The following is a 27891-nucleotide window of genomic DNA, read 5'->3' as shown; positions in this document are numbered from 1 at the left end:
GTACTTGTATTTTGATCACTTTGAGATACTTCTGTGCATGCGCAGGTCATTTTCTGTAGAATTCTCAACTCAACACATGCAGCAATCATGTGCCCATATTCGTCAGAATCAGCTGTTCGTGACATAATCGGAGAGCGCTGATTGGTTGGTTTACATTCCCGCTGCATTTCAGTGCATGTGAAGGAGATTTATCACGATCAAGAGTGATTATTTTCGTCAAATCCCATTTTGACATTCCTCTGTATTCCGCGTCAAGGCCTGCGGCCGACAACAACATCAGTATCGCTCTAAATTCCAACCAGGGCATGCTAATCTCTTCACTTCCCACTCCAAAGGCTCGCTTGGAGGTAAGGGCGGCGAGCTTTGCTTGCATTGTCCTCTTCCAGGAGTCGGGTCGACCTGTGTGATCCTCCTCCACGTTCCATAGCATGGAAGTACCACGTGGCCGTAGTCGGAGAGGACGTTCCCCTGCAGTCTGCTCGTCTTCCTCCACTGTGAGTTATTCCCAGTTTGCTGAGATATGTGGCAATGTTTTGCATGAGCTACTCTATCTCTCTTGTCGGAATTCTCGTGTCATTTTCAGCGCCGACCTGCGACACGCTCAACGACTCGAGTCGTTGCCAAAGCTGTGCCGATGGAGCATCTTGAACACTCCCTCCGTGTAAGTGAACCATGTAACACACGAACACACATGTACACCAGCATATGTCCTGTCGTGTCCCTCCTTCTCTCTCTGGGTCTGTCTTCCTATAATGTATTATGTGGTGTATTCTCATATGCCCTGCCTACAGGAGGCCGCTTTGAGGACGTGCGCCACTCCTGCTGCCAGCACTTGCTCATTTACGAAACGAAAATCGCGCACTGCTTTGGCCGCCATCGGTCAAAATATACACTCAATCACACCACCTTCAAGTGGTCACGGTACACCTGAAGCTTCAAGCTTCAGGTCCGGGAATTCGGATCCTGCAGAAAGCAAACAGCTTGAAAGTGATCTGATGTACCCGACTCCACCACCAACTCGCTTGTTCGCGAGTGGCACGTTGCGAGAGTGCTGCTGCCATTCACAGACAAATGTTTCTACGTTCGAGGCTCTCCACCAGCTCAGAGATGTCCTGGTAAAGCGGGAGAGAAACTACGACATTGACCAAAATTACTTGAATCGCCATGCCATGTTGGAAGCACGTATGCGTCGCATACTGTTCGACTGGCTGATGGAGGTAAATGCATTATTGTGTAGTAGTAGTAGTAGTAGTAGTAGTAGTAGTAGTAGTAGTAGTAGTAGTAGTGTGTGCAGCCACACCACTATGCAGAAGTAGAACCCCATACAAAGAGCATGCATGGACAATTGTCTCCCGTAAAAATGTATGCCGTATACAATGTCTTGTGCCGAAGGAGGGCTGTCCTGCCGGGGCGGCACTTTTGGATCCTTCACATCTGGTTTTAAGTCACATGCCCGATGCGCTGCAAGTACACTCATACCTTGTTTATTCGGGCAGTCCGGGACCGAGCACTAGCCGTAACTTTGAATCACATACATTTTGATGGGGAAAGGCCATATATGGCATATGACATCCCTATCCACAAAAAGTGCCAAAAGAGTAGTCCTATCTCCACTAATATTCGCCCAAAGGGTGTCCGGTAGACCAAAGAAGTCCCCATAACTTCGGGGTCCGGATAACCAAGTTATGAGTCTATAGCTACATGGTAGCCCTTCAGGTTCTAGCTATCAAAGAGTGAGTTATGGGGCTGTTGATGCTCGGTCTTCAGGACCGGCGGTGAGAGTTTGCCGTTGGTCCGAGCGTACGTTCAACAACATGAAACAGATCACAGTCACCCCGTCCCAGCACTCTGGTTTTTTCGGGAGTGCAGTTCTCATGGCAGATCCCAGTTGTTTTTGCATGGTCCCATTCAGCTCTTTTCGGTGCAAAATTTCAAACCTGGATCCAGATTGTGCGATCAATTGCATCCAGTGTACGATATTGAAATATATACTATTCATAAGGCATGCGTGATTGGCAAATTGCAGCATTGTCCTGCCAGGCATTGTAGAATGAGGATTGTGTTCCGCCCCCTGAAGGCCCATTTGAAATAATTGGTCACCACCTGACTTTGGTTGGTGTGTGTGGGGGGGGGGGGGGGGGGGGATGAACACCGCCCTCAATATGTCGAGCTCTTTGAAGCAATGGGTCTCTAACACACCTGTACCTGCCCCTGCTATCAGTATTGACTAGGTGCCTATCGATGTCAGCATAGACTCTTCACATTTTTGGCAGTGAATGGCTACTTGGAATGCCCCTCAATAGACATCCCTTGTTTTGCGGTTGACATTTACATGGAGAAATCATGACACAATGGTGGACTCACCAAGTGCATCTACATCTAGTGATCTAAGAACTTGCGTTTTTGTCGTTGCTTTGACATTGTGCCTGGTGATCCTCAGGCGCGTGCTAACTTTTTTCTAGATAGGACTTGCACTGTTCTTTGTGCCTCCCAAATGTTGGAAGTAAACAATCTATAGCCTGATGTTTATATTAGGAGTTTCAGTATATTGTATTCCTACAAATATATCCTAGGCAGTGCACATTTGCTGTCGCTACCAAAACAAGGAGAAACATGCGAATACAACCGTAGTGTGGTTTGCAGCCATATCCTTTTACAGCGCACCTCCATGCGTTGGTCCATAAATGAAACCCAGGCTATCTACGGGGGTACGGGTGCTCTTGAGACAATGGATTCCAAAAAGTGCACCGCCCGTACTGTCAGTTTTTTTTTTTTTTTACTGGGCTCCAGTCGAGCATACTTGATTGAGAAGCGACACGTGCCAGTGGTTGTGAGACCTATCTACTCCCACCATTAGCCACTGCATACACCCTGGGATATTCTGGGTGTCCGTGGCTGTTGTGAGTTCCCTCAGGAACGGAAACGAAAATTATTTTTTTGCGTACTTATGCTGACCCCGTGAATTCCACGGCAGAATGTCAGAAATTCCATGCCGAAAGCAGTGCTGTAAGCCTCCCAATATTCGCATCACGGAATGTTCACAGAGTATGCAGAAATTACCCAAGTCAGAGTGTTTGCCTTTGTGACTGTAGACGGTTGTCAGCATTGAAGCGGTTGTGTCCATGGCTGCTTATTACTTTGAGCTGTATTTGCTAGTCTTTAAAAAGCTTGTGTCAAGAATACACCTCCATATCCATTTTTGCTTTCTGTGACTTGGGCTTCAGGTGTGTGAAGTGATGGTTCTGCGCCGGGAGACGTTTCACCTAGCTGTGAATTTATTCGACCGCTACATGAGCTTGAAGCGTGACATACATAAAGAGAGTCTTCAACTCATCGGTGTAACATGTTTGTTCGTTGCTGGTAAACTTGAGGTAATATTTTGTTGTGTATTTGTAGTATGTACACTGTTGACACTAACGTTCGTTGATCTTGCCTGCCATGTTGCTGGTACATGACATTATACAACTTGACAGTGGCAATGTCCAACCTTCTCCAGGTGAAAGTTGCTGTCTGAGGGCATTTGACACCCTTGCATGATAAAATATTTAATATGAACCCCAGTGAATTTCAATATGTGGGTGACTAAGGAGCGAAAAAATTGGCAAGAAAATTGGTCCAGCTCTGACACCCTTGTGCACGTCACGGGTTTTATTCTTTTCTCCATGTGTATTTTATACATGTACATTATGATGCGTTTGTGTGCAGGAGATCTATCCTCCCAAGGCCAGTGCGTTCGCCTACGTCACCGATCACTTACACGAGGATGAAATCAGAGCCATGGAGCTGGATGTTCTGGTGGTGAGTATAGTGCATGTGCTCATCGGCAACTGCTTTGTGTGTGGTTGGGTAGGCGTGCGCCAGTGATTCTCCGTGGCATATGATCTTAGATTTAGATTTCAGATTCATGTTTAGATTAGTTGCTGACTTGAAGTCTCCCGTAAATAGATAAGTGTATACGTGTGTGTGTGTGTGCTGTTCATGTAGACTGTGAAGTTTCGCGTCAATGCTGTCACACCCAACACCTGGGTTGCGTTCTGGATGCTTTACATGCACACGGAAGATGTAGAAAGCACGTCAGAGTACGACTCAAGCCTATTTGTCAGGGTTATGGAGGTGAGAAGCTAAGAGCACAGAACAGTTATATTCCAATTGCTTTGATTACTGATATCAAATTAATTTACTGTACCGTATTTTTCGGAGTATAGTGCGCACCTTTGTATAACGCGCACCCCCAATCTTCATTGGGGGTGTGCACTTCAATCTTCATTGAAGTACATGCATTTCATATTCGGAGCATAGTGCGCACCTGCGATTTAGGGCCTAAAATAGCACATCTAAAGTGCGCACTATACTCCGGAAAATACGGTACCTTGTCTTGGAAAGATCTATCCATGAGATTCCCTTATTTAGGAATATATCCAAGGTTATTTTGCTGTAAGGACCCGACCTCGAAGCTCGGTCCCATGGGTCGGGGTCAGCTTGACCAAAACAAGAGGGACAATTTGTAGCCTCATTTTGGGCCTGTAGGTAGTCTCACCGCCAGTGGAGTCCTTATTGTCTAGGCCTTAGCGCATACGGTGCTGGAAGTAGGGAGCCTAACTTCACTCGCAGTGCTGAATTGCTAACATACATTCACTGGCGCAAATGTGTTTAGTGTGCTTGTTTATAGTGACACATGGCTCACAGAAACTCCTGTATGTGTGCGTGTGTGTGTTTTATAGCTTATTGACTTGGCTATTTGCGACGTCGCCTGCTTGCTTTATCCAAATCGAATACTAGCACTGGCTGCTTTCTTTGTGGTGACGAAGAACTGGAGTCTTCCGGCTAGTTTGGGTAAGGCATTCTAACTTTGGGCTTATCTTGTGACCCCTTTACCTATGTTTTCCTGACTGGGTATCGGTGGCTATTTATATAGGCTCCATGGATAAATTTATTGTCATATTTTTGCATAGCAGTTTCTGCTATACAAAATCACAATTGTGTAGCACTCTTTGATTTTGATTAGCATTTTTCTTTGAAGGTTGGGTGTTTACCACAATAGACACCCTTAGCAAACAACGGTAACGCTATTTTTTACGGTACTCGTACCTTGATCACCCAAATAGCGTTGAAGCTGCAGCGTATAAACGTTATGGGGGCTGATTTATCGTTGTGACCAACGGTACGTGTTTTAGCCAAATACTGCATAGTCCGTACGCATTTCACCTTGTATCGCGTATATGATGAAAAAATGGTTGTACCGCGCGAAATCAAAGCTATTCTCGTGGCAACAGCGTAGTAAAAATAGCGTGCATCTTGCTAAAGGTCGAACCCAAATCACAGTATTTTCCCCCTTACGATAATACCGTTACAACATAACGTTGTTTGCTAAGGGTGTCTATTGTCCTTCTTGAGAGTGATGCCTGAAGGCCCATTTGCAAAAAACCCGGACTGAATCATGCTTGTGCACGCAGATTGAGGGCCTGCACCACATACACTGCACTGTATGCATGTTACTTGACAGCGCAGGCTAGGCATGGACAGTCTGTATGTATCGCAGTTTTCTGCGAGTCATGGTGACTTTTGAGTAGCAGTAGATTGATTTTGCATCGCAAACTGCGATGCGATACAGGATAAATTCATCCCTGGGCTCGATTTCGTCATGGCGTCGATGTAATCAAAACGATACACGGCCATGATGGCAATGTTACCCATACAAAAAGACCATCCCACTGAATACAAGTTTCTTGTTGGATTTCCTTTTTTAAGTTTTTTTCCAATTTTCGGCGGCCTAATCTCCCTCTCTTTTAAAAGATAACTTCATTTCGACAATGGGCATGTTCAATTGGTGACGGAGCAGGCGTCAGCTTGGCAAATTTCTTGACCGGAGCGTTGAAATGTGTCATCATCAATTCAATAATTATATCATTGCTGCTCGTTTGCCCGTTTTCTTTACTCAAACTGAATTTCGAAAGTGAAAATCTAATGGTACTTCCTCCGTTAACAAAAACTTCGTGATGGAATTTTGAGGGGCTGATTTGGGCACAAACTGTTGTGAAATGAGTCGCAATCACTTTCTTGGCCTTCCCTGGCATGCCATTACAGAGGTACGATGCAAGGAAAGCGACCTTTCACAACAAGCCGAGCGGAATCGATGGTTGCGCTGTCGAAACATAGGTGATGACAGTCATGGCGAGCGAAACTGAAATACCACTTCTCCGAGGGGATGTTGCGCTGCTTGGCCTCTCTACCACTTTAGCACTGAGTAAGTTGGAGAGTGATAGAGACCGATAAAGCGGAGCAGCGAGTCCACACAATGAGCGAGTGAACAAGGAGCTGCTCCGATCGCACGGCTCAATGAAAATAATTCTGAACTCGAGTTCTTGTTAAACCTGTGCAAAGCCCAGATTCGAATGCTGATGACCATGCATTCTTTCAGAAGTCTGCAGTCCGATGCGAGTCGCGTGGCTAAAGGAAGTCGACTGGACTTGCTAGCCGCTGCGGTTCAGTGCTGGTATCCATTAGAGAAAATGGAATCAGTTTGGCTGTGCCTTTACTTCTCGTTTCGCGGAGTTCTGGAGAGCGAAGATGAAACCAGGGAGTCGTAAAATAATTTTCACGACTCCCTCAGGCCTGGTGGAAACTAATAATCGACATCGCGGCGGATCACGCAGCTTGAAAGCCAACTTACTTGAATGACTGCGACATCAAGGTCAGCAGAGGGTGATCAAAGAAGCCGAGGCAAGGCTGAAACGAGCTGAACAACGACTCGAGAAAGATGACGACTCGGGTACAGCAGATGACGACAGCGGCGCAGGTCAAAAATGAATCGAGCGAAAGCGACGCAAACTGAACTCTCTGCTCATTCCGCCAACCGTTTCTCTTGTAAAGACGCTGTACATAGGCTGAATCACCTTCGTCCAGTGATTTGCAGTCGATACAAACTGTTGTTGACCTGTTTTCGTATCCATCAAAATCCATCACGAAGTTTTTGTTAACGGAGGAAGTACACCCATTGATTGACATACCTTTCAAATTCCGGACTTTTGAGTTGTCTACGTCCTGTTGTCTTGAGGAGTTCCCTGCTAAACTTGACGGAGGCTTCATAGCAGGAGCTGTGGCATCACCTACTGGGCTTGGAGTAGCGCTCTCCCTTGCTCCCCTCCAGTGTGACACTGTGAGGTAATACAGTGTTCAACAGTAAAACTGTCTATCCTCCAAGCTAGTTATCCCCTTAACACAGCCATGGCTCGGAGCTAGTACTTCATACCGGTATTACTATTGCGCTTGTGCGGCATGTGAGAAACAAATCGTTCCACGAGTAGTTGATCCCGTTTACGACATCTTTTTCTCTTTGTATTCTGCTTTTAGGCTTCCACTACAAGGAAGTTCAAAGTTGTGCTGAGTGGTTGACATCCTACTATGCCATCATGAACCTCCATGGTTCCAGCTCTGTTCTTAGAACGTTTGAAGAGGTAAGTTTGTCACCTACTCCATGCCTCCTATTCAAGTCTACCGTATTATCTCTAATATAAGCACAGTCTCCAATAATAGCACGTCTCTAATAATAGAACACCTTGGGGCAGCATTCAAAAAATAAAGTGCTCAGTCTCCATTATAAGCACACTGTGTAAATTCATTATCTGTACCGGCGAAAAAACCCTGAAATGTGTGTGTGTCTGACATGAATTTGGCATGGTAACATGCCTCTGAAATGAGGTTGAAATAATAATGGAACAGTCTCCAATAAAGGAACGTCTCCATTAAAGGGGAAGTTAAGGCAAAAATTAAAATTTCACCAGTTGTAGTCTTCGGGGTGCTGAGTCGAATGGTCTTGGTCCGAGAAAGCTGAGACGCTCCCTTCCTACTTGAATCCCAATCGAACTCGCGCACTTCCACCAAAACTGGGTGACTGCGCCCTACTAGATGGGGATTTGTATGCAAAATGTCACTAAAAGTGCCATTTTGTTCTTATAAAAGCACGGATGACCACGATTGGCCCATATGTTGTAGTCTTTTGGACGCTGAGTCGACTGGTTTTGGTCCGAAAAGGCTGCGATGCAGCGTTCCTGCTTTATTCCCAATCGAACATGGTTGAACAAGTGGTCACGTGCTCCTGGGTGCCCAAATCACCTGGTCACCACGCCAGCAGGCGACAACTTTCACACCAAGGTTCAACTCGAGTTCAACTCGAGTGACAGGACTGCACCCAAAAAAGGTCAAACGGGCTAGTAAGTTGTACCCTGCAGGCACGGTGACCAGATGACTGGTGTACGCAGGAGCACGTGACCGCTTGTTCAACTATGTTCGATTGGGAATAAAGGAGGAACGCTGCATCGAAGCCTTTTCGGACCAAAACCAGTCGACTCAGCGTCCAAAAGACTACAACATATGGGCCAATCGCGGTCATCCGTGCTTTTATAAGAACGAAATGGCGCTTTTAGTGACATTTTGCATACAAATCCGCATCTAGTAGGGCGCAGTCACCCAGTTTCGGTGGAAGTGCGCGAGTTCGATTGGGATTCAAGTAGGAAGGGAGCGTCTCAGCTTCCTCGGACCTAGACCATTCGACTCAGCACCTCGAAGACTACAACTGGTGAAATTTTAATTTTTGCCTTAACTTCCCCTTTAATAGCACGGGGCGCCGGAGGTACATTGAAAAAATAAAGGACCGTGCTTATATTAGAGATAATACGGTAAGTAATTCAGGAGTGCTTTGTGAACTTTTGCTTGAAGTCTTTGCATTGGCTTTTGTTTCGCTGAAAGTCTCCCATGCAGACCTTGAATACTCCTCACTCTGATATTGCATTAATTTTGTAATCTGTTTTCTTGTCTGATGTGTAGACCTTTCGTATATACCTGTGTTGTTTCATAATCACCCTGGCAATGGGCCATGCCTAGAAATTGTGTAGATTTAGAGGTTATTGCAGGAAACTGACCGTGAATGTAGGCGATTGTGAAATTTGTTCTAGTTTATTCTAATTGATGTTTTGTTACTGAGTAGATTATATGCACATAGATCTTTACGTACTCATTTTCTTACCGATTGCTGCACCACGGTGCTACTAGTTGTTTAGAATCTGAGTGAGCCCTCTTGGTGGCTAAAATTACTGTCTCACCCCCATTCTGTTATTGATATTGTTGTTGATGTCAATGCTGTTGTTGGTGGCGTTGTTGTTTTCTTCCCTATTGCTGATGCGTATGCAGGTACCAGAGAATGAGGCTCTCAACATTCAAGATCACAAGTACTCTTTTGATGACTTTGTAAGTACCTGTTGCCAGAGTAGTTTGAACACCTTTCTGTGTCATCTGTTGCCGTCTTATCTGCCTGGTCTTGTCTGTGTGGCTGATTTCATGGAGCAAAGCTCTTACTTCCGCCGACTGATAACTTTTCTCTCTTGGAACTTATCATGTGTATGCCTACAACAGGTGTCGGGTAGAGATGGACCAAAGCAACCTCTTGAGTCACCGAAAGAGTTGCATACCCCAACAGTTCTTGCGCCCAAGTCCCTTGGGTTCAATCGACAGTCCTTGACTCCCGACTACTTGACGCCGTCGGATCAAATGTCCGAGGAAACGTAGCTGTACAGGTGCAGCAGTCCCGTTAACCAGTGAGTGATCGCCTCTTGCACAGCGCGCAGCAGCAGCACACACTGTTTATAGCATTGCTTGTGTCAGTCGTCCTGGTGCATCCTACTGTTTCCTGGTGTCACAACGGTGCCAGCAATATAACGACTTTCATCTTAGCTTGAGAAGAATTTCTGACTGGGGTCATGATTTTGTTCCTTTTTAATTTGAAAACCACGAAACTACTTACTACTTGCACAACCTGACAACAGGGTCTTGAAAAAAAACGTTGAAGTAATCCACTATGAAAAAGTATATATTAGAAAGCGAGAAAGTTCCGCTCACTTTCCACTCCTAGTAATGTCCGGATGCTTCAGATCAGAGAGCCAGGGACACCATACAACATCCACTACACAATTCATTCGATCTCTAATGCTTCGCCGGTATATCTGCTTTTAATTTCTCATCTGTTGCCCACCTCTACTGCTCCCTCTCTATGGTGTTTTGTCTTTGTCCTTATTGACCTTGTTCTTACCTCATTGACGTTGTGTTTGAGGAATGTGTCGCACAGCTCCATGTCGGACATTATGACTCGTGGGCTCCACCTTGCTTTCCTTACTTCACCTCTTCTTTTTAACCGTTTCTTCTTAGTTTGTCAGTGGCTGGTCTCACTTCTCTGTCTCAGTATGTTCGTCAGCAAGTTTTTTCTTTCTGCGTGACACACTTTTTAATGCATTTTAACAGTGCTACACAATCTGGTCGTCTGTATCTTTATTTGCCGATGGTGGAATCGCCCCTTTCTTTATTAATTCCGGGCAAGCTGATCTTTAGCTTTGAGTAGATTTATTGTGGCTGTTCAATTAGGCATGCTGCTACTTTTGCTTTTGTAATGATGATAGGGTTATTGACTAGTCCTGAGTAATGCTTATTATTGCTTCATGTTTTGTTTTTGGTGTAGAACTTCTACTGTATTGATGGATGTACACTTCACGTCAGCTAGCAATAGCTTGTATGTAGACCACAGTCAACATAATATTATTTTATCAGTTGTGAAGCGTCTGTGTTTTTGTGTACATGTTTGTCAGAGGGATTTTGCTACCAAGGCTGCAACACTGCACTATATCAAGCCAAGTAGAGATACTTCATTCGAAATGTGATATAGGTAGCCGTGTAGGACATTAAAACGCCACATTGCTTGTGGTGTGGATTTATAATAATAATACTAAATAGACCACGTCAAAGCAGCAAAATCCAATCCACACAAAATGTGCGGAAACGAAGAAGAATGCAGCGTGCAATTTCGCCCCTGCACAAATGACTTATTGTGGAACAACAACAAAGAAACATTCCAGACAGTTTAGAGCACTACATATGCATGCTTGGTGCTGGCGCGGGCGGTCATGTGCGCAACGCCCCCAAAACATGGTCCTTTGTCCTAGATCTTTGGAATGAACAGAAGACAACGAATCCGACAGACTTTTCCTCGGCCACAGAATGACAGACCTCTGGCAGGAGCGGTGATTGTACTTGGAACTATTTATAAATATAATATCTCTGCAAAACCCTAGAGCTATAATCGAACTTATTCCAGCATGCATTATCTCAGGAAGGAGGTACGGTCATTCAAGCTTCAGCGGCACGGCCTTGCCTTGGACACCCATGTCATAAAGATGATCAATATGTGCCTTGAATGCACTTGAGAATGTGGGAAGGCAGTTGTACTTGATGCTGTGCTTTTTGCAGATGTCCAGAATGATAGGTGCTATATCAGGATAGTGGTATTGGGACACGGACGGGAACAAGTGATGCACAGTCTGGTAGTTCAAAGCACCGGAGAAGAATGTGTTCCAGACACTACCATGCGAGTAATCCACACTGGTCTTGACCTGCAGTTTGGCCCATTCTTCATCGATCACATGCGCTTTACCGTCCGCTGATTTCTTCACAAAGTAATCGACGTCCTGTGAGATATGAGACACTTGGAAATTGAAAGCTAGCCAATAGCCAGTGGTGAACTCAGTGACAATGAAGAGGGGGATAAGCGCCAGCAGGGGAACATTCAGAACGAAGTAAGGTACTGCAAGGCGATAGAACAGCCAGAACGTCTTGCTACCAAACTGTCGGAGCACATCCTGCATGGAGATGGGGTTGACGCGGATGGGACCGTTCCAGTGTTTGCCAAATACCTCTAAAACGTCCTGAATTCGACTCTTTAGTGACAGCACACCGTACAGTGGTGGCAAGTAGAGATGCTGTAGCTTGTATAGAGCTTTCCACACCTGCGCCGGAACAAGACGCCGTGGATCACCTTCCAGGCTGACAGGCAAATCCGGATCAGAGCCAAGAACATTTGTGTAAATATGGTGGCCGATGACATGCTGGTTTCGCCATGCTACCATGCTCGAGCCGCTAATCCAATCAAGGCTGAGCCGACCGCAAGTCCACCACCACCATTCCGTGTGACCTATGGAGCCGTGCGATGCATCGTGCATCCAGTGTGTCAGTGGAAGTCCTTGCGCAATTCCAAGAACAATGGCGCCTGCAAGGCGAACTACCATAGGCATTGAGTGCCCCATTACATAACTGATGGTGTAAGCTGCCATGCCAGCCATATAGATAAAGGACATCCGCCACAATCCAGCAAAAGGAGCCTTGTGGTCCTTGCCCGTGCGCTCAAAGTAGCTACGCACTGCATCACGACACTCCTGGTAGAAGCCAGAATCAGGCAAAAAACTGGGATGCTCAAACGTCACGAGTTTTCCAATTTCATACTTGGCCAGCACGCGCTTGGGCTTGTCGGTGAATGGATGATATGACTCAAACGCATCCGTCGCATCCCTGCCGGCAGCTAGCAAGATGAATTCCTTTCCACCCGGATGAGATTGAACAAAGTTTGTAATGTCGTAAACGAGACCATGAACAGACACCCAAGCTGAGTCTGCAGAGTTGTGTTCACTGACTTCCTCCCAAGTAAACTCTTTCTTGTTCAGAGCCGATGACTTCTGCTTCTTCCTTCTGGAAGATCTGAGCCAACTGAAGAAATCCAGTCCGCAGGCAGCGATTTCAGCTGTAACTGCCCAAAAAAACAAAAGTGAGTATCCAGGCACGAACAGTCCAATGACAGCAGCCACAGGCAAACAAAGCAACAGGAGTTGCATGAAGTTGGGTTTGGATCCCATCTTGCAGTAAGTCTCTTCAGCCAGTCGTACTACAATAACTGAAATGCACCAGTAGCTTCTGCCATCGATATTCGTTCCGTTCCCGAGCCGGTGGCTATCCTGCTCTGCCAGGTACTGCCTACTGCCAGTACTGGTTCGTGCTCCAAAATAATTATAACAAGACCACATCGAAAAAATCGGCCCACGACAAGATCTCAGCTCAGATCAGATCTGACATGTCACATCAGCTACACAGAGTACATACAGTCAGTCATGTAAACCCTCCACATAACACTACAGATTACTATTACACTAATACTAGTGCAACAGCAAACGAAACGACGTCACAGAGTACGTCATTGTATGATATGAGCACGACATGCCCCCGTGGTCGAGCGTGGGCCATATATGCGCATGCATGCATGGCATGATTATACATCAGAGTCATCGATCTGGTCATCACGCGCGCGCATAATATCACCAAGACTGCAAGAGTACATAAACCGGTTTATGTACTCTTGTCTTGATATAATAATAATAATAATTCGCGGGATTCGCGTTGGCATCGCTTGAATGTTCAGAAACACACAAACTACTTTACAGGGTCTTGATATCACGATCGATTATCTCGTGATGATCGCGCGTTCGAGGGAGATGCTAGGGGAAATCCCCCTTCCCCAGCAACTCTGGCTGTTCGTTCTTTCAGTAGAATGCAGTTTCTCACCTGCTGTTTTTCGTAGAACCCTGGTATGGGTGTATCAAGACTTTCAAGAGTACATAACCCATGGGGTGCTGCTTTGAGAATATTATTGTAACTAATCACTTCTCAGTGTTACACCTTGCCTATATAGTTTGTGTAAGATACGGATGACACTGCAACATCTGAACTCATCTCAACATCCACTACACCATCACTCAATGCTCTCTACTTCATTGTTCACTGTTCAGGCACCATTGACTTTCTACTTCTGCGGCTCTTTTGCCCCTCTTCTTCTAATTTGTCCTGTTTTGGTTCTGATACAGTGATCATTAATCTGACCTTTCAAGTTTATTTCTTTTTCGCAGCATATTATTTTGTTATCCTCCAGGCTCCTGCCTTCGATGTCCAGCACAAGCGAAGAAGTGGACCTATCGGTTGACTTCAATGTGAAAATACTCGTATTATCATTAATAATCGACATTTGTGTATACTTTATTCATGCAATGTAAAACAACACCAAACTTGGATATGTGTTTGATTACAATCTGGGGGGGGGGGGGGGATTATTCAAGAGAGGGCTTTATATTTCATTGGCTTTTCTTTTTTCCGTCCTTCATGTTGCTTTCTGCCTTGACATCAGCATCTTCCATATTTGATTTCTGTTTACCACCACACAGCATAAGCGAAATCATCAATCATTTGATTGACGAGGACGCGAAAATGCAAATAATAATAATAATTTCTGAGACGAGCACTATTCAAGACATGCTTTGTCCTCTGGACTTCGCACGACTGTGCCCAGCCGGAAAAAAACACTGTTGCCTAAAACTTCCCCGGGTCAGTGGCAGGAGCCCTACACATACCGTCAAGAGTACATAACCCCAAGAGTGTGCAACTCCAGCTATGGGGTCTGCGATGGCAGAACTTCACATCACGTGATGAACCCGTGCACTCTGTGCATGATAGATACTGGGTTGTACGCAGCCCAGCTTTGGGTACAACTCTCTTGTGGTCACTTTGCACTGTTTGCCAGCATAACCTTTTGAACCATGTCACGTGATGTGAAGTTCTGCCGTCCCAGCACAGCATAGAGGTTGTGCAGGCAGTTGCACACTCTTGGGGTTATGTACTCTTGATACCGTATACTCTTGGTGTCGTCAAGAGTACATAACCCCAAGAGTGTGCAACTGCCTGCACAACCTCTATACTGTGCTGCGCATGCGACGGCAGAACTTCACATCACGTGACATGGTTCAAAAGGTTATGCTGGCAAACAGTGCAAAGTGACCACAAGAGATTTGTACCCAAAGCTGGGCTGCGTACAACCCTGTATCAATCATGCACAGAGTGCAAATAATGTGTACGGGTTCATCACGTGATGTGAAGTTCTGCCGTCGCAGACCCCATAGCTGGAGTTGCACACTCTTGGGTTATGTACTCTTGGTGTCGTCTATAGATGCCTGATTTCGTGTAATACATGTATTGGTATTATTGAAAACTTTGAATTGTTGGCTCATAGCAGTAACTTGTAAATATAAGAAGAGTTTTGTGCAAGAGCTCTTCCAAGAATTAAGACTTTTGCAGAGAAGAGAAGCATCTGAGAAAAAGCAGCCTAACTAGTACAGTCTGTACAATCATGCACATGCAATGCAAGCCTAATGAGTACATAATGTACGTCTAACGTGTACAAGTCAAGCCATGATATGATAGCAATAGCCTAGGTGAGCTGAGGTGGCTGTGAAGCAGCAGCCTAGTCTTTCCACAGGGGAACATCAACGAAATCGGCAACATGCAGATCCTGCGTGTCAAGATCCTGGCTCATCCAGTCCATGTGAAGGTGAGTTGTGTTCACTTCAAATACAGCATAACCAAACTTGACAGCACCAAACACGGTCCTGTATGAACACAAAGACATGGACAAGTACACATACGCGAACACACACACACACACACACACACACACACACACACACACATACACACACACGCGCGCGCACAGTGTTGAGCAACATAGACAGCAGCAGTTCCATCTTCAAGTATTAACTCTTGAGGCACCCTCCTCGATTGCAATGCAATCCACGTTTTCATCACACACAGAGTACAATGGCCTACTGGAGTGCCAAGAGAAAACTGGCATTCTCATACTGTGCTTTGAAGCATTGCAGCCACTAAGGTTGCGCTCACACGACGTGCAAAATGACGCACAAAGGAAAGTGACTATGATGATTGGGTCGTGTGCCACGAAAATCAAAATCGCACCGAAAAAACGCTTGATCGGCACCTCGAGAGGGGGTGATCAAAGATAAAAGTATAATCGCTGAGCGCTTATGCATAATGTCTGATGCACACCATTCTGTTCGACTGCTTTTTCTGCTCGAGTGCCAGTCAGTTTGTTGTTGTTCAGTACTCAGATCGCAGAGTAGTGGAGAACTCCGGGGATACGTTGAATCTGCCGAAGCAAACAACTTCTAAAAGGCTTGGACAGCCCGCCGAGCATCATGGTCCAGTAGTAAATGTTGTCATAGTTGCGTGAGCGAGATTAAATCACTGTGCAGCCAGAGCTGCACGCCTTGGCTTCTCCTTCATCTCGTGAAGTACATGAGTATACTGAGAAGACAACTTCAAGTCTCAACAAAAAAAACACTAGAGCAGCATGTCGGTCATCCACCGTGAGCCGTCTTCTCCACGACGAAGAAAAAACTTGGCGGCGATCCACATGAATTTTTCATTTCTCCGTGCGCACGCGTGTGGAGAATGTCCCGATGATTCACCAGAGAGTAGTGAAATAGGTATTTTGCTAATCCCTGATATTTGTGTGCATCGTAATCGTACACGTAAAAGTGTCGTGTGAGCGCGCTAGTACCTTTTTTCTCGCTCACCAAGCAACCTTCTCGCATGTTTTTTATCGTCGTGCGAGCGCAACCTAAGCATGCAAACCTTTGGTTGAGATTGACTTGAAGGCCCGGTGCAGTGAGAACACTGTAAAATGTCTAAAATCCCACCAGAACGCCCGTCACTTCCAACCATGTGGTAGGGGCAGGCGGCTGAGTGATCATTTCACGGTTCTGTACAATGCAGCCCTGGGCTAGATAATCAAGCGCTGCACTCGGACAGCGCAGCTGCTGCATGACGTGAAGACTGCAGTACGGAACCCGGTACGTGCCAAAATACATCACTCTCAGTCCAAACTCCAAAGACACACCCGTGCACCACATACGTGTACAGAGTCGGCCACTCAAGCGTCGTGAATTTTCTCACCGCAATGGCGCGTTTCGCAAAGGTATCGGTCGCCGCTACCGGGTGGACTCCGTCGCACCTCCCACAGAATTGTGCTCATGGAGCTGCCTTCACTGTCCCGCATGCTCTGTCATGCCCAGTGGGTGGCTATCCATCTCTGCGGCACAACGAGCTGTTGACCCTGACTGCCGCCATGCTATCCAGTATCCACAGCAGCTCACAACATCAGCATTTAGCCAAGCATTCAGCCATTATCCGGCAAGCCTTCTGTCATCACCTGGACTGCTATCCGTGCATGGCATGGACCAGATGCAGGTTACGGTTCGCACTTCTTTACTCACCACATTGGATAGGACTACCGGCAAACCACAATTTTCTCAAATTCTATGCTACAGAATAAGCTTTCATTTTGAGGGGCATCTCATGCCAAATTCGTACTGCGGACATCCTTCAAATTATTTCCGTAAAATAAATACGAACAAATACTGGCGGCTGGCAACACTGTGCATCATTTGACCCTGTACATAGGGTAGTACCACGGCTATTGAGTATAATACAGTTGCGCTCTGTGAAATCCGACCCAGAGTGCGTATTTGGTGCCCTCAACTAGCACGCTCTTGACGCCCTGGAAGTGGCACGAATGCGGCCCGGACGTACAAATACAATGATGTAATCGGAACTAGTCCAGGGCGCCAGCTTTGCATTTCGGGTCGGATTTCACCAAGCGCAACCGTAGTTGTTTACGTTCCTTGGAGATTCGTGATACTGAGGCCTCCCTCTACAGTCAACTTCGCTAATAACGACTGCGGATATAACGACAATTCGCGAATAACGACAGCATTTCCATGCCCAGAGCAAAGTCCCTTCCAACTGTAATACATAATAATGAGACTTCGGGTATAACGACACTTCGCGAATAAGGACACTTTTCTGATGCCCCGCCGAGTGTCGTTATAAGCGAAGTTGACTGTACATGCATATGTCAATGCTAGACTGCCGCTGTGTTGGTGTTACATGCACATGTCAATGCTAGACTGTCGCTGTGTTGGTGTTACATCATCTCTAAGGAGTCTGAGTCACACTCACCATGGAGCTGGGAAAGTAGAGCTTGGTGATTGCAGAGCTGCACCGGCTGTACCAGCGACAACGTGCACGGGAGCGGTGCCTGGCTCCTTGCAAACATTCTTGATGACGGGGCAAGAGCGCATGTAGCTGCACGTCCCATTCAGGAAAAACAACAACAACGAAAACGGCACAGAGGGAGCAGTCCAGTTATGATTCAATCACACTCTGATCATGATAGTCTGCCAGCACACCAAACAGTATGTATACAAGTACCATGATAACATTATTATACTGTGCATGCTGATGAGTACCGAGATTGCTTATTGACAGCTGGGCACGTGGGTTAGCGTATCCTTAAAGCCTCCTGATGGACTAAATCGTGTTTCTACTACTGTGCAGTAGTGTCGTGACCCGAGGTCGACGACGCGCAGCCATCCTAGCCAACCTGGCAGACGAGGGGCCAGCACCAGCTGACAAGCGCTCAGCTGACTGATGAGTACGAGTCGCGCCAGCACCGCATGTGCACAGTACGGTAACTCACTACATCTCTTCTACTCATTACATCATTCCTACTCACTACATCATTCCTACTCACTACATCATTCCTACTCACTACATCTAAACAATCGACGAGGAGAAAATAGTCGTAAAATGGCAATAAATAAGATATTAGGGGCCGTCCGTAAATATCGAACTTTTTTCACCAAACGAATTATTTTAGTTTAGACCCAACTCCTCCCTCCCTCCCCCTCAGAACATAAAAAATGTTGACATACATGCATATACAACAGCCATGTACATGAATCAATGTTTTCTGAAACGAAATTGGTCAACCCCCTCCCACCCCATAACGAAATTATTTCGTTTTGTGAAAAAAGTTCGATATTAAAATTAATATCAAACTTTTTTCACTTTCTTCATTTTTTCCTGTTGTTATGAGTGGGGTCGTCCATAAATTTTATGGACGACCCCACTCATAACAACAGGAAAAAATGAAGAAAGTCAAGTTCCATAACGTTGTCGCAAGGTGTTTGACGATTCCTGGTTTAGTGTTATTCGTTCCGCACGTTTCTTCAAGCACTTGCAGGTGTTGGAAGCTGTGTATATTCGTACTCGTGACCCTGTGCTATGTAAACAGAAAGAAAACGTTGTATCACTCACACTCTTCAAGTAATACACACGCACCATTACATTCATTCACACAGTATCACATTCATCTGCCACTACCTTTCTCACATACACTACATTCACACATTGCAAAGGTGCAAACTTCGCTTTTTTGTACTTGCTGGCTGCTGTATTTCTACCTGAAACCATATTAGCTACATGTATATAAGTGTGTGTTTTAGTTATTACATTTTTATGTGACGGCGTTCCACTGATGACAGTCACAAGAAAACGTTATGGAACTTGACTTTCTTCATTTTTTGCTGTTGTTATGAGTGCACAATTTCTTATTTATTGCCATTTTACTCACTACATCATTAGACATAACTACTACGTAGCCTTTATACGCACTTTAATACTACATAATTATACAACTGCTACGATACTGCATAATCTCGCGCCTTGTTCTCTAACTGTCATAGTCTACTAGTATCTTCTTCCATTCTTGCATTTTGTATCCCGCCGTTATGAGACGTTCAATCATTATGAATCTAGCTTTATCCGTTACTTGTCCCCTTGTCCCGCCGTCTAATATGACTAGTGAGTACAGTATGTGTGCTCTGATTGGTTGTTGTTAGTTATTGTTATGAATATAAGTTCCTGTCTTTTATATGTTCGTCCTCTCGCTCCGGTACTGCTTCAAATCTTGATCTCCTCTTTCTTACTCTACCTCTGACCTATCTACAAGGTATGTCCTTGGAAATGGAACTCTTGGTGGGCTGTTGAATGATGGCGTGCATATATTGTGCAATTGGGATTCTGGGTCTTGCTCACACTTCGTGGCGGTCCTATTTGGTGTTGTTCGCAACGCAGGCTTTTGACTGACCCTTGGGGTCGGGTCATGACATTTGGTGCTGTGACCAGGATACGTCACTCAATGTGAACTAATCCTTGGTTCTTTTTCTGGTGTGGCGTTTTGTCTTATCCAGAATGGCACAGGAAATGATAGAGGAGCTCAACGCCCTTACGCGGGAAGCAGGCCAGGGGCGGGAGACTCCGACTATGCAGAGCTTGGAACAGGCAATAGCTCTATTAGAAGGCGTGGGTCGACCCGACCAAGGGCGACACTTGAGGAAGTTGAAGGAAGACCTGGACTTTCTGTCCTTGATATCCTTCAGGATATTGGGTCGGCATGCCGGCCACCGCACGGATGAATCAGAAGAGTCACCGAGAAAGAAAACTCGTAAAAACTCACGTAAGCCCAAGAAAGACAAGGCGTCTACTAGTGGCAAGAAGGACTCGAGTACTGACACGGAAATCCCAACGGACTTGCCAACTACCCCCGACAAGTCCGCGTCACAGTGATATGCGGCCTCTTTATTGGATCACATAATAATATTGAGAGACGTACCGCCACCAGGACAAAAGAACACAACGACGACGCACGCAACACAGTGAGCGGCACCGCACTGGGTGAGCATTTTGCAGCCAAGCATGCATCTGAACCATTGCCATTGGGAGCAACGGCCTTCTCGGGTATCCGGGTTCTTGGTTCTGAGCATGACCGCCCCAGGAGGAGGATTCGAGAGGCCATCAACATCAGGGAGCGATCCCCGGAAATCAACAACAACAGTGGCTGGGACCTGCTATAACACCACCTGTGCGGCCTTATTGGCTTCTAGCATGCGTTCTGGGTGATACACTCGGCACATGTGTGTGGGCAATGCATGCCTTCACGTACCTTGGCTACCACCTTTTATGGAGTATGCTCTTCCACATTCTACCATGGTCTACAATCATCTTCCTTGCTCAGCTACTTTAAGCATCATGCATGGGATGTTGTTGTACTGACCTGTGCGCTTTGCCGGCATTGAATACAGCTGTTATTTACTGCGAGTGGCGCGGGGCTCTACACACCTCACTGGTGGTGTGAGACTGGAACTGTGCTTGCATCCCTGCTGTAGCGCAGTATCTACTTTCCTCGCCGTTTGTGCTTGTGTTGTCATGTACATGTAGTAATGCACACCCGCCATGACGTGCTTTGCACTTCTCTGCTCGCGCGCTGTCACTATGTACCGCGCTTTGCGTGCTTGCCTCCTTCTTTTATACTGCTGTTCTTTCCATGTCCACTTCATTCCTGATGATGGTCATAAAGACCGAAACGTTGTAATGATACCTCTAATGGATTTGTGTGAAATGCAGTGCTCTCTTGAGTGTAGGCAGGTTGCCTGCAAACGATTCAAGTATAATGAAGCTGCGTGAAGCGTCCTTCAAAATTTTGCATAATAATACTATTATGTCAATTCAATAAAAGTATTGTTATCTAAACCTGGTTGCGCTCTGATCTCATTTTCTTGAGATTGTTTGGTCAGAACCTGGCGGCATGTATAAGCCTTTTTTTTACATGAAGCAAGGAACCTGGGCATATATCTAGAACCGATAAGTAGTGTACTCGCAAGAGGGCTGCTTCGGGACATAAATATTCGGCAGTGACATTGACATACAGGGTTGGGTCTTTGGTCTGTCGTCTTGTCAAGATGTAGTCGTTTTCCGTGGTCTTGTTTATTCGTCAATGAAAAGAGTGTAAAAAGGCAGTCCAGTGGTGGCGGTTGAGCTGATGCAGTGATGGAGAAGTAATGTTACGATTAAAACATTCTTTTGTTAACACGGATGACATCACACGCCCTCCTCTCAGTCATTTTATTGGATATTGTCACTACTATCAGGCATGACAAACGAAGGCACATATTTCTCCTTCATTTCTAGGTCAATTTTCACAAAATCCGCAGCTGAAGTGCATTTTGCACGCTCCAAAACAGCTTGAGACGTGATTTTTCGTTTGACCGCCATAACTCCATTCCAGGACCTCAGATCGCGTTCGGGTTGCTTCGAGACGACAGCTGAGAGTTTTCTAATGCCGATAGACCTTTCGATGAAGCGATTCGGTCAAGTATTCGCGAAGTTACGGAAGTTTGAAGTTGCCTGGTAAACTCTGCATACCGGGTTAACGAATATTCGCCATGAGAAATATTTGTTCGAATGTGACAAACCGAACGAATATTCGAATACCGGCATTCGGTATATTCGTTTCACCACTAGTCCATTCAGAAAAAGATGGACTTCTAGCTTTTGGCCATAAATGGGTCAAACGTTGAGTTTTTTTAGAATTTTTTTCTGTAATCCCCTATGGAATCCTCTTCCAATTATGTTTCTGAAGTCTATTTCCCCAAAAAGCAAGCCATGGCAAGAATAGGATTTCGGCCAGGTTTTGCCCCCAAGAGCACTGAATATGAGAAACCCATCAAAATCCAGGCCGTTTGACACTGCCTGCAACAGTGCATTGTACGGTTCGAACCCCAGTTCAGGTACCCTTTTTGGACCCTTTTTCAAATTTCAAATTTCCCAGCACTGCACTGTGTACGATAAAATCTTGAAAAATCGCCTAATACGGGAGCTCGCCAGGGCCAGGGCCCATCTTTTTGTGAATGGACTGTAGTGATTTTCATCTTTCAGGTTGGAGAACTGTCTCTGCATCATCTGAGTTTCGTCTTTGATTACAACACGACCCGCGTGCTTCAAAGCCTATTCAGGACTTTTGCGCAGGTTCAAGCACTAGTATCGTTTCTTAATTCGAAATGCAGCATACCCGCGGAATTCTATGTGGATCTCTATGTATGAACCTTTGATTCAGGCTAAGAGCTCTGGGATCCGGGCACTATTTCGTGTAGTGGTACGGCTAAGTGCTTGCTTTGCAAGCACCTCCATTTTGCAAGCACCCCGAAGGCAGCAATCAAGTGGTTGTGAGATCCCACTCACACAACAAGCTGTGCCCTGGTGATGGGTGCTAAACAAGTGGTGTGCTGTGTTTGCTTCACAATGTGCTTACCTATGATAGTGTCCCGAGAACATGATGTTCACTTTGTACTTGACAATCAAGTCCTCAAAGAGTTCGCGCTCGTGGTTGGCAACAACATTGTCCGAATGAGAATCAGACTCATTGGAATACATAGGACGATCTGCGGAAACAAACACAAAAGCAAATCTAATAAAAATAGAATGAAAGCAGTGGGGCAATACCAACACAAGACCAATATCACAATTAGCAGTTCTTAATGGCACAGGTTAGTTGGGTTAGGTAAGGTATCCTGCCCTTGCTCTCCTTCATCATCTAGAGAGTTTGGGAGACACTATGTCTTCATTGAATGGAGGAAGAAGGCTGTTCTCAATAGGTAGTTTCAACGTGAGGGGCTTGCTGTCTGCTACGAAGAGGAGTGTCTTGAGGAAAGACCTTGCATTGTATAAGGTCGACGTTTGCACTCTCCAGGAAACAAACATTTCAAACCGCATTGACGAGAAGTCGAATAGATATCGTATCATCAGCTTCCCTTCAGAGTGCCGACACTACGGCCTGGGATATGCAGTGCCATGCAGACTTGAAAGCAAAATCCATCGTTTCTGGAAACTTTCGGGTGGAGTTGCCGTTCTTATGTTATCCTTTGGAACATCTCGTCTTGCACTGATCAATGCGTTAGCTGCTACTCGGCACTGGAAAAAGCCAAAGACGACATCCACCGGGAAACGATCACGTTGATTGCAGGTGGTCTTGTCGTGACCCGAGGTCGACGGCGCGCAGTAATCGTAACCAGCCTGGCAGACGAGGGATCAGCACCAGCTGACAAGCGCTCAGCTAACTGATGAGTACGAGTCGCGCCAGCACCTTAGTATGGTAACTCACTGCATCATTTCTACTCACTACATTATTTCTACTCATTACATCATTTCTACTCACTACATCATATAACTACGTAGCCTTTATACGCACTTACTACATAATTATACAACTGCTACGATACTGCAATAATCTGGCGCCTTGTTCTCCAACTGTAATAGTCTACTAGTATCTTCTTCCGTTCTTGCATTTTGTATCCCACCGCTATGAGGCGTTCAATTATTATGAACCTAGCTTTGTCCGTTACTTTGTCTCCCTGTCCCGCCGTCTAATGTGACTAGTGAGTACAGTATGTGTGCTCTGATTGGCTGTTGTTCGTTGTTGTTAAGTCCCTGTCTTTGTTACGTTCGTCCTCTCGCTCCGGCACTGCTTCTATCTTGATCTCCTCTTTCTTTCTCTACCTTTGACATATCTACAAGGTATGTCCTTGGAAATCTTGGAACTCTTGGTGGGCTGTTGAATGATGGCGTGCATATATTGTGCACTTAGGATTCTGGGTCTTGCTCACACTTCGTGGCGGTCCTATTCGGTGTTGTTCGCAACGCAGGCTTTTGACTGACCTTTGGGGTCGGGTCTTAAAATTTGGTGCTGTGACCAGGATCCGTCACTCAATGTCACTCAATGGCACCAGCTCTGCAAGTATGTTACATTTGGCAAGTGTAGTATCTAACATTGAGAAAGAAACACCATTATTTTGTCAACACTCAACGTCAACTCCAATAGCATCTTATCACTCCTATCATCTTATCACTAATGATTGAAACACTTTAATTATCTCGTCTCAGCCTCCGGAAATAACCGGGACCGGAATGTGAATTCATGTACATGTGTGATAGCTAATATAGTAGGTAGAGCACACTATGGCTCCACCATCTAAGCACCTACACTCCTCTTTGTTTTCGGTTTGGTCGACATCTCTGTTTGACACCATTTGCTGCAGTGTCTCTTCCTCTTTTCAGCATAAGCGAAAGTGTGGATTATCGATTGACTCTAATGCGAACATGCAAATAATAATATCTCGAAGAAATAATGGCACAGGGTGTTGTAGAGGATTCCATGGCTCTCGTGGCCGTAGACAAAGTGACATCACGCGAGGCTGCACATCCTCCTTCAATATCATAAGGGCTACTGACCCCTACTGTACAGTGCATGGTTCAACTTGCAAACAGCCCTGCTTTCCCTATGTTGCTGCTGTGTTGCATGCATACATGCAGAGAAGACTACAGTGCTGGCTCATTGCAACCGTGTAGTACAGAGCAATATGCTTGCATCATCATCATCATGCTGCAGTACTCCACATGTGGAGCGATGTGGCTTTTTACAACCATGCAAAAACTAACACAGATGCCCCCCCCCCCCCTTCAACTTCAAACTGGCTACACCCCTGATTATTACAATAGCTTGCAAAAGAAGCAAACAACGAAGTCGTGTGTAGACAAGCTGCCAGTGTCTGTCAAACGCTGCTACATCGTGCACGTCATATGCCAAGGTGTCACTGCTATTACAAAACAATGGCAATCTAGGCATCAACACAATCGGACTTACGTAGTGTCACCACCTATCCGCCACGAGTCACAAAGAACACACAAGAGAAGAGGAGAACACACCATTCTTAGTTGTTACACTACAGTGCAGTGATGCCCCTTGTTAGGAAGCAGGAAAAGCCTTGTGTCCTGACATAGAACAAACCCTGTGTTATTTTCAGTCTTATGACACGAAACAAAAGCCAGTGTTATCAGGTATCAAGTACATGTACTGTAAAAGCAGAAATTTTCCGCGGTGTTTTATTTTCGGTAACTTCGGTACCGACAATTTTACCTAAAATAAAACGCACCGAAAATTCCAGTACTAGTACTAGTACACTTACCTGGGAAACGGGTTTACCGAAAATTTCCCCCCACCGAACCGCCGATTTAGGAGAATATCGAAAATATTACACCACCGAAAATTTCTGCTTTTACAGTACCCCAAGGTGTATTATCAGGGTCAGTCTGTGCAGCTCGAGCAGAGTGAGTGCTCAATGCAGAGCAGTGCAGCAGCGAGTAGAGCCTCTCAAGTAGGTGTATTATGTTTTTTCTTGCAGAGCACTATGTCTTTGGGTTGGTTAGAAATGTTTTGATGTAGACTTCCTTGCCATTGGTCTGGTCAGTCACTCTAAGCTCTTCTAAGGCAACATATTAAACATGGTTAAACAGCCAGCAGTTTGGGGCTGGAGAAGTGCCGATCTAACCACAGTGCAACACCCATTTCGTGCCACAGGTTTACATAAATTTGGTAAGCAAGTTGGCATTGTGCACCCAGTCTACACTGCAAAAGGGTACAGCGCTACTTACCACCCAAGGTAGCACCTTGCGGTCAGTTGACGAAAGAACACTTTCCAGCCACTTGTACTGCAGACAACAATGACACCACCAACAGCACAACAATACTATCAACACAGCATACAAAATGAGAGAGAGAGAGATAGATAGATAGAGTGAGAGAGAGATAGATAGATAGATAGAGAGAGAGAGGAGAGAGAGAGAGAGAGAGAGAGAGAGAGAGAGAGAGAGAGAGAGAGAGAGAGAGAGAGAGAACAACAAAGAGTAATGTATTCTGCAAAGCTCATGCAGTGCCAAAGACGAAGAGGAAAACAAATTCAGGCAAAATAGTTGTGAGTATGTTGCCACCTGGGCATTCTCCGACAGTTGCCTTGGAGCGCAATACATGACAACGCATACTACAAATATGCACAGCGCAACCATGGGAGAGAGAGAGAGAGAGAGAGAGAGAGAGAGAGAGAGAGAGAGAGAGAGAGAGAGAGAGAGAGAGAGAGAGAGAGAGAGAGAAAGACAGAGAGGCAAAGAAACAGACAGAGACAGAGAGTAGTCCAGGTACATCACATGTAACTTGCCTGCATCATGTCCTGCATTCATGCACTCAAAACCCACGATGTCTCTTACCAACACAACCGCTTTCGCTTGATGCAGTTGAGTCAGAGACTGGCAATTGTTCTCAATTTACGGCTAGGTCTTCAAGTTTGGCAGAAATCTCTTTACAATGCCTGTCCTCGCTTTATAATCCTGTCCTTTACTTGTCTATCTTTTATTCGCTACGAACAACGTCTTGTATACTTATTTATTCCGCCACATGAGACGATTCTCTTGGACTATGGTGGGTTCTACCTGACACGCCACATCCCTGAGGGGTTTAGATGTCTGTGTGGTAAAAGTGTGTACCCATATTGCAGTGTGAGTTTTCTTTCGGAAATTTCGCAAGTTCGTACGCTCTGCAATATTAGATTTGCGAGTGTGCTAGAGGTTCGAATCTGGGCTGTACTCTCACTGCAATGTATTCCGTTCAAAACACAACTTGCAGCACAGTCGGTTCCAACTTGGCAATGCCATGCACAGTCAGTGCCCAGCACCAGTATAGTAGTACCTGCAGAGTGCCAGGAGAGTAGTCGTGCTCCGAACTCATCATGATCACACGGACAAGATGAAGATCGAACGAGTACCAGAAGACAGAGTTACCGCCATTATGCTCGGCCGGCATCTTGAAGCGATGGAAAGTGGGTACACCACACTCACCTAATGCAAGACGAAGGAAAAAAGACACAAGCACATGATCAGAACGGTGCACAACTCTAATACTTGCAACAGCATGCTTTCAAGAACAAGAGAAGTACAGTAAGCGAAAAGCATAAAAACAGTTAATATGACATTCGGCAAAGGAGACCACAGGGTCTTTGAACTTTATAAAAATAAGGGATCTTTGCTTCATGGGTATCTACAGTTTAATTAACATGCTGATGCGCATGTGTACGAGCGTGCTTGTGTACCAGCTCTCCATGATGGATCTGTTCCCAATTGACAAACACAGTGCTTTCCTATCTTACATTTTGTGCGTCTCTGGAAAGAAGCCAGGAGCTGCCTACGAAATACCCTGCAAGCAGATGAATAATAATTATGATCACGCTCAAACAACTACCTCTTGTGAGTAATGGAAGATCCCATAGCCTCTTGCTGTCCCCGATCTACAGCTTGATGACATTGAAGGAATTAGCCATTGTGGAGAATACACACAGCATGCACATACCCATAGGAAATCTTACCCTGAGCATCATTTCCATGATTTCCCCAAGACGGATGGAAGCCGATGCCAGGAGTACCGCTGACATCAACACCACTCGGAGGTGCGTGCAAGTGATCGTATTCTAGTGGAGCACACACATATATCCAGCAGGTACACACGTTTCATGAGGATCCCTCGAAAAGGCTACAAGTGCACCCAAACACATACAGAAAGCATCCACTGAGCTATGCTAAGGCAATATTGTCAACAGTAGCAGCATAGCTCCGAGCACTAGA

At 45.6% G+C, this 27891-nt stretch overlaps 3 protein-coding genes across 3 annotated transcripts in view; 1 reads left to right on the top strand and 2 right to left on the bottom strand.

The window, feature by feature from the left end:
• Window positions 1–222: 222 nt before the first annotated feature.
• On the top strand, window positions 223–10600 carry LOC135825856 (G1/S-specific cyclin-E1-like). The gene is made up of 10 exons (XM_065338492.1): window positions 223–494; window positions 584–661; window positions 792–1217; window positions 3225–3371; window positions 3706–3798; window positions 3985–4113; window positions 4722–4833; window positions 7351–7454; window positions 9187–9243; window positions 9409–10600. The coding sequence occupies exons 1-10, from the start codon at window positions 429–431 to the stop codon at window positions 9559–9561; spliced, it is 1365 nt and encodes a 454-aa protein (XP_065194564.1). The 5' UTR covers window positions 223–428; the 3' UTR covers window positions 9562–10600.
• Window positions 10601–10668: 68 nt separating this feature from the next.
• LOC135825846 (delta(5) fatty acid desaturase A-like) lies at window positions 10669–12889 on the bottom strand. Its single transcript, XM_065338480.1, has one exon. The coding sequence runs from the start codon at window positions 12723–12725 to the stop codon at window positions 11166–11168; it is 1560 nt and encodes a 519-aa protein (XP_065194552.1). The 5' UTR covers window positions 12726–12889; the 3' UTR covers window positions 10669–11165.
• A 1979-nt stretch (window positions 12890–14868) lies between these two features.
• LOC135825837 (uncharacterized) overlaps window positions 14869–27891 on the bottom strand; it is a 27974-nt gene continuing 14951 nt past the window's right edge. The window contains exons 9-15 of the mRNA XM_065338470.1: window positions 27636–27737; window positions 26963–27111; window positions 25876–25932; window positions 25088–25100; window positions 22700–22829; window positions 17728–17853; window positions 14869–15299 (exon numbers count right to left, since the gene is read on the bottom strand). Coding sequence (XP_065194542.1) covers window positions 15155–15299; window positions 17728–17853; window positions 22700–22829; window positions 25088–25100; window positions 25876–25932; window positions 26963–27111; window positions 27636–27737 — 722 coding nt within the window. The 3' untranslated portion in view covers window positions 14869–15154. The remainder of the gene's footprint in view (window positions 15300–17727; window positions 17854–22699; window positions 22830–25087; window positions 25101–25875; window positions 25933–26962; window positions 27112–27635; window positions 27738–27891) is intronic.

Source organism: Sycon ciliatum, chromosome 1 (assembly GCF_964019385.1).
Source record: "Sycon ciliatum chromosome 1, ocSycCili1.1, whole genome shotgun sequence".
Lineage (NCBI taxonomy): Eukaryota > Metazoa > Porifera > Calcarea > Leucosolenida > Sycettidae > Sycon > Sycon ciliatum.
Note: the sequence above shows the minus strand (reverse complement) of the source record. Positions and strands in the feature narration are given on the sequence as shown.

Bases quoted from the DNA above. Each gene is read 5' to 3' on its own strand.
- LOC135825856 (XM_065338492.1), top strand. From the start codon at position 429: ATGGAAGTACCACGTGGCCGTAGTCGGAGAGGACGTTCCCCTGCAGTC. The intron at 3,372-3,705 runs GTAATATTTTGT...GTTTGTGTGCAG, and splicing joins TCGTTGCTGGTAAACTTGAG to GAGATCTATCCTCCCAAGGC. The intron at 7,455-9,186 runs GTAAGTTTGTCA...ATGCGTATGCAG, and splicing joins TTCTTAGAACGTTTGAAGAG to GTACCAGAGAATGAGGCTCT.
- LOC135825846 (XM_065338480.1), bottom strand. From the start codon at position 12,725: ATGGGATCCAAACCCAACTTCATGCAACTCCTGTTGCTTTGTTTGCCT.